This window comes from Natrix helvetica, assembly GCF_964273705.1.
Source record: "Natrix helvetica genome assembly, chromosome: 4".
NCBI lineage: Eukaryota > Metazoa > Chordata > Lepidosauria > Squamata > Natricidae > Natrix > Natrix helvetica.
In genome coordinates, this window is record NC_138550.1 from 164,053,580 (window position 1) to 164,060,450 (window position 6,871).

Consider the following 6,871-nt stretch of genomic DNA (forward strand, 5'->3'; position numbering starts at 1 on the left):
TAACCATTCTGTTGTTGTCATCATCATTATCCTTATCATATCATCACAATAAATCCTAAGCATTAAAATCTCACAGTGTCATTCCAAGCTTTACATCTTCAATTATGGATAGGTGAGGGACCAAATGCTCTTATGCTTTAAGAGTGATCAAGATTCAGAGATAGTCCTTTAGACAAGTTTTTTTTCACGGCCTTGGCAATTTTAAGATGTCTGGACTAACTCCCAGAATTCTCCAAGCCAGCATATTAACTGGGGAACTCTGGGTATTGAAGTCCAGATGTCTTAAACTTGTCAAGACTGTGGGGAAAAACTGCTTTAGACCATTAAAAGCCCTTTCTCTAAGCCTGTTCCAATTATTCCACTGAGTTTCACTAGCATGATCCCATGGAGAGGTCTGCATTAGTTGGGAGAGTCATTGGTCAGGCAAAAAATCATGAAATAGACAAATAAAGGGAGAAAAAAAGAGATGTATATATTGTTCTCCTATCTAAGGAGTTGTGGTGGATTTCCTGGTACGACCTCTCCTTAGGCCTCAAGTCAAAGTTCTACAACAATGACAGATGTCCTTACGTACTCTACAACTCAAAGATATTGGCAGGTGGGAAAAATATTGCACATGTGTGGATCACAACCTCACCAGTAGCAGGTAAAGATATATATTCCAGTCTGCATCATATGATACATTAGAAGGCTGATGTCATCCATACTTGGAAGAAGAATGGAGAGCTTGCTGGTTTGCATTTTGTTCAGACATGTTTATCTGCATTCCACCCTTATGGAATTGTCATCCTACAATCACAGATCAATTTATTCAAAAGTAAGATCCTGTGCTGCTTGTCATTTCTTTAATTACCAATAGAAGAGAATATTTGTAGCTCAGGATTGTACTGTGAGGTCCTCGGCACTCTCTGAGCTGTTTTCTTGCAAACATTTCATTACTAACTCATTAAAACGATCAGTGCAAGAGAGCCAAACCCCACTCTCTTCTAGCATTGATAATGTTATGTAGTTTGGTCATGAAATGCCTGCAAGGAAGCAGCCAGGCTGACAGAGCAATGAGGACTCACACTTCTCTAATTTTCCTACATTCAATGTAATATATAAGATGTTTTACCTGCTTCTGTTGTAACCAGGTCAACTTGAAAGCTTAAAATAGTTGTCCACATTATTTATAGAATTTCCCCCCAACTTGCAATATACAGGTGAAAGAAAGAAAGAAAAAAAGAAAGAAAGAAAGAAAGGGAGGGAGGGAGGAAAGAAAGAAAAAGAAGGAAGGAAGGAAAGAAAGAGAGGGAGGGAGAAAGGAAGGAAGGAAGGAAGGAAGGAAGGAAGGAAAGAAAAAGAAAGAAGGTAGGAAAAAAAGAAAGACGCAAGGAAGGAAAGAAAGAAAGAGGGACAGAGGGAGGGAGGAGAAGAAAGAAAGAAATGGGAGGGAGAAGAAAGAAAGAGAAAGAAAGAAAGAAAGAGGCAGGGAGAGAGGAGAAAGAAAGAAAGAAAGAAAGAAAGAAAGAAAGAAAGACAGACAGAAAGACAGAAAGAAAGAAAGAGAAAACAAGATCAGATAAGTCATTTGTTGATGAAGACATCCAAGGACATAGACACAGTAACTGCTCACCCAACATTTGAGTTGAAAAAAATTAACAACATCATATTAACACAGAAAGAAACATCTTAAAAGCCTTTTCAAAGGAGGCCATATAATGTCTTAGGAGTGTTTCAACAATTCTAGAATGTTTTTATTTCTGTACAAGGCAGGTATCTTGTAAGGTTTTTGTACAAGTAGATTAGCATAAATATTGTTTATTTTGTTCATGTAAGACAGGATTTATAGAATAGTCTTTACAAAGCCAACAACCCAGTTTTAAAAAAAAACAGAGGGGGAAAAACCAAATCTGTTAGCTGAAAATTTTCAGCAGACCAGATTATTATTGCCTATAAATTTAACACAATGGTGGCAGCATTTGTGAAGATAGAATCCACATCCGTTCTTAAGAAATAAGAGAAATCTGCAAATGACCCACAGGGAATTTCTGGATTTGGCAAACAATGTCCGAGATCCATGGATTTTCTTTGCTGGAAAGAGAGAAGGTCCATTTAGGATCAACAGGAAGCTTTTCTACAAATACTAGCTTTTGCTGATGTTAGTAGATGGTTGACATCTGTGATCCATGGTCAGGATAATGGGACCAGTAAATACTGAGTGGGTATAGGTACACAATCTGATATCTTTTGAAAGACTTGAAGATATTAACACATTAAGACTATGCAATGTGTGTTAGTTTGAATATGATTTAACATAGGGCACATTTTGTGGACTGTCACACCTTTCTGGACTAATAGTTTATGGACATGAGTCTAATAGACACACACAATGATGTGTCCTGCTGTCCCACATCATGCAGTGAAAAGATAAACTTCCGAATCTATCAAGACTGTGATCACTGAATGGTGCTATGAATAACTCTAAGGTAGAATTGGGGAATGTACTGTGCATGTCACGTACATTATTATTTAATAGGGCAAGAGAGTGTGAATGGGTGTCACAAAGAGCCACAAAAGCAAACTTTAGAAAATGACAACATATCTTAATTAAAAGATCTCTGTTTTTCTCAACTCTATTCAGAGAAGCTCAAAGACATTATATTAGACTACTGTGAGGTCAAGAGAGTAGCCACGTCCAGAAAAAGGGAAAAGGATTAAATACAGGTGGCCCTTATGATCACAATTGATCTCAAAATTTCCATGGCTAAGCAAGTCGGTCATTAAGTGAGTTTTGCCCCATCTTACGACTTTTCTTCTTCCAGTTGTTAAGTGAATCACGGCAGTTGTCAAGTTAGTAACACAGTTGTTAAGTGAACCTGGGTCCCCCAATGACTTTGTTTCTCAGAAGGTTGCAAAAGGTGATCCCATGACCCAGGGACACTCAACTATCATCAACACATGCCAGTTGTCAAATGTCTAAATTTTCATCGTGTGACGATGCTGCAAAGATCGTAAGTTCGAAAACTGATCCGAATTCACTTTTCTCAGTGCCATTCTGAACTTCAGAAGATAATTAAACAAATGGTTGTAAGTTTAAGGGCTACCTGTAAGTGAAACGAGAGTTTCTCCTTCTTGCAAAATTGTATTGTGATATCAGAGCACAATTGGCCATCCACGGGTCCAGCATATTTGTCTCTAGAGTAGAATAGCGCAAAGAACTGAAGTATTTGTGGAGTCTGTCAAGCACGGGGGCAATCAGGAGAGTCAGCAGCTCAATGAGTATAAAGATTTATTGCAAGCTTAAGCTCTCTACAAGAATCTGAGCTACTGAGGAGGAGCCAACGTCGTGATGGTACGGATGTGCGGTCTCGATGCTCCGAATCCGCTGCCAATACTTTTGCGGCTGGGTGGTCCAATCTAAACCATCCCGAAGAGATGGTGAACAGGAAGACTACGTCTTGCTGATCTCGAGGACCCCACAAAGTCCCTGATTGATCCAAGAGAAGGTTTTCAAGCTGGCAACAAAAGGCAGCCTATAGAGACTAATTATTCTTTACAGGTCAACTAGTTACATGATTTGCTCTCCCTTCACTATTTGTGTCCTCAGTTTTACTAGATTTATGCAAACATAATACTTTGGTCAAGCCAAGAGGTCAGTAATTACTAGCAGGATAACACTTTCTTTGGATAATTGAGCAGTCAGATTTGAGTTGTGTGAACGCAACCATAGTCATCTATATATTATATCCAAGCTTTATCTTCACTGCTCACTTAAACATATAATTGTTCTTTTTTTTAAAAAAAAGAGGAAAAAATCTTCAGTCAAGCTCAATTCACAGCAACAACATAGACAAATCTCTGTTATTTTCTTTGCAGCATCATGGATGTAGTTTGACATTGCCTTCTTTTGGAATATATATTTATTTTTTACAGCTCTGGGATTTTCTGATGGTTTATCATTGAAATATTATTCAGCCTCACTTTGATTAGTCCCCTTCTGTGCCTGTCTTTTCTACAATAGCTCTTTTCAGACAGTGCAAATGGGGGAATTATGCCATGTTGCCTTAAAAAAGGCCTTTGTATCTGAGGATGCCATTTTTAGCATCATCCAAGATTCGTCCCTGCCCTTCAGGTAACAGAGGGTGCATATTCTTCATTCTTTAGATTCTGAGGTAAAATTTGTCTTGTACTATGCTCAAAAGAGTCAGAGGTCAATGCATTTTCTTCCTTTTCCCTCTGCTACCTTACACTTTCTTTCTCCTTCCCTTATTTTTTCCATTTTTCTTTGTCTTTTATATATTATGAATAAATAAATAAAAATTCTCAGATAAAATTTGTCAACCTACAACTGTTTTTTACAGTTGCAATGGATGGCTGTGAAAGTTGGACCCTAAGAAAGGCTAAGCGCCAAAGAATGGAGGCCTTTGAACTCTGGTGCTGGAGAAGACTCCTGCAAGTCCCTTGGACTGCAAGGCGATCCAAACGGTCAGTCCTAGAGGAAATCAACCCTGGCTGCTCTTTGGAAGGCAAGATCCTGAAGAGAAACTCAAACACTTTGGCCACCTAATGAGAAGGAAGGACTCAATGGAGAAGATCCTAATGCTGGGAAAGATTGAGTGCAAAAGAAGAAAGAGGCAACAGAGAATGAGGTGGCTGGATGGAGTGAAGCAGTGGGCATGAGTTTAAATGGACTCCAGAGGATGGGAGAGGACAGGAAGGCCTGGAGGAACATTGTCCATGGGGTCGCGATGAGTCAGGCATGACTTTGCAACTAACGACAACAATAATGTTGGTGGACATACTGCAGTATTTGATCAATTTGCTTGAATCTGCATACCTTCCAACTTAGTCACGTTTAATGAAAAGAAGTTATAGGGGTGACATGATAGCAGTGTTCCATATCTCTTGGGCTGCCACTAAGAAGAGGGAGTCAAGCTATTCTCCAAATCACGTGAAAACAGGAGAAATAGCAATGGATGAAAACGAATCATGGAGAGAAGCAACCTAGAACTGAGGAGAAACTTCCTGACAGTTAGAACAATTGATCAGGGAAACAAATCTTTTGGCTTTGATGCCACTCCATTAAGGAAAACTCATAATAGCTTGCATTCACTAATATATGGAATATAAGGAAAGTAATCAAGGAGTGAAGCAACCTAGAATTTTCTGAGAAATTTCTTGACAGTGAGAGCAATTAATCAGTGGAGCAACTTTTCTCCAGGAGTTGTGGATGTTCCAACACTGTAAGTTTTTAAGAAGAGATTGGACAACCATTTGTCTGAAATGATATAGGGTTTCCTGCTTGAGCAAGTGGTTGGACTAGAAGGCCTCCAAGGTCCCTTCCAACTCTGCTTTCCATTCTGTTCTGCTATGTTCTGTTCTTTCTTGGCCCCCTACTCTTAAAATTCAGGACCTGATCATGTGTCTGTACCATGTTATATAGCAATGCACAACCAGATTTTACAGAGTTTTCATTTTACCAGGGCTTCGTGGCTGTTTCCATCGGCATGTGTTAACCTACACAATGAAATGGCAAGCCTATTCAGCGATCAACATTCATTTAACCAAGGTTAGGCTTAGAAGCGTTTTCTAATGAAGGTGACAAGGGAAAAATTTTTACTGATCCCATCACAGATATAAAGAGCCAGATCTGAAATCCAACTCTCGACATTTGAAGACCAATTCTAGATGACCCAAGAGAGAAAGGACAAAGAAACTGAATGTGGAGATGTTTCCATCTTCTCAAAAGCACCAAGAGTTGGCCCCGTGAATGCTTAATAACTGAAGCACTTGATTCTTTCCCCACATAAATAGGGTATGAGTATGTGCTTACTATGTCACCATTAGCTTATGCCATTTCTTTTTTTCTTCTTCTCCTGGTAATATAGCGCTTCCTTCATTCAGAAATGGTGGCCTTTTTCTGCAAAGCATCCTCTGCTCCCCTGAGGCTCCCGGTACTATTTAAAATAGTTGAGTCCTGCCACGAGAAAGAATTTTTCCAGGAATAGTTCAGAATCCAACACGGCTATATGGGCAGCGCGCCCAATCAGCGTATTAGCTGTGTTTGGCAAGGCATGGAATACATTGTGACGGATTAATGTGCAATCCTTCGCTCCCACGACGGGCTGCAGAAGGTTGTTGATCATCTCAGTATAAACAGGACCTTGGAAAATTGAAAAAAAAAATAACATCATCACGTATTGGGCAATATCATGAACTGGGAGGGCACAGGCAGCCCCCCCGAACTCTGTTTTTGCTGGTAGATGACTGCAGAAGTCCATTGCTGCCAAAATTGGAGCCTGGCAGCCTGTTTTCGCTAGCAGAGTGCTTGGGCCACCACAAACACCCCCAGCACGAGTGCCGTCAAGCTGGCCACCCCCACCCTGGTCCCCAAGGTCAAAAACAACCCTGATGCAACCCTCAATGAAATCGAATTTGACACCATATATCCTTCAAGAGAACTTTAAGGAAAAAAAATGTGATTGGAGGCCCACATGTATATTCTGGAAATGAAAGGAAAATAAGGATGGGTAGAATAGTTTACTTTTCAAAATGAATGCAGTGATGTGATGCCGAGCATGGATTTCTCCATGTGCCCCTCATAATTTTTGTATCGATTCTGAGGTTAGAGTCCATGTTTCACTGGCATATGTTAGAACAGGTAGAAGTATACATGGATCGAAAACGTTTCTCTTCAGGAATAGGGGGAGGTTATTCTTGAAAATTATGGTTAGCTTGCCAAATGCCTGCCCTAATTCCTTTTAGGGAGATAAAAGAGTCTTAGAAATTTAAAACGAATGTGGTGGGAACCTCAACCCAAGGAGACCCTCACCTGTATGTCTGTCTTTCAAGGCAGATTTACACATCTCGATTCTTGCAGAATGAAATG

General features: G+C 39.9%; 1 protein-coding gene across 1 annotated transcript in view; it reads right to left on the reverse strand.

Moving 5' to 3' along the window:
* Positions 1–5,248: 5,248 nt before the first annotated feature.
* FAM135B (family with sequence similarity 135 member B) overlaps positions 5,249–6,871 on the reverse strand; it is a 166,278-nt gene continuing 164,655 nt past the window's right edge. Inside the window, exons 19-20 of the mRNA XM_081952314.1 lie at positions 6,815–6,871; positions 5,249–6,145 (exon numbers count right to left, since the gene is read on the reverse strand). Coding sequence (XP_081808440.1) covers positions 5,940–6,145; positions 6,815–6,871 — 263 coding nt within the window. The 3' untranslated portion in view covers positions 5,249–5,939. The remainder of the gene's footprint in view (positions 6,146–6,814) is intronic.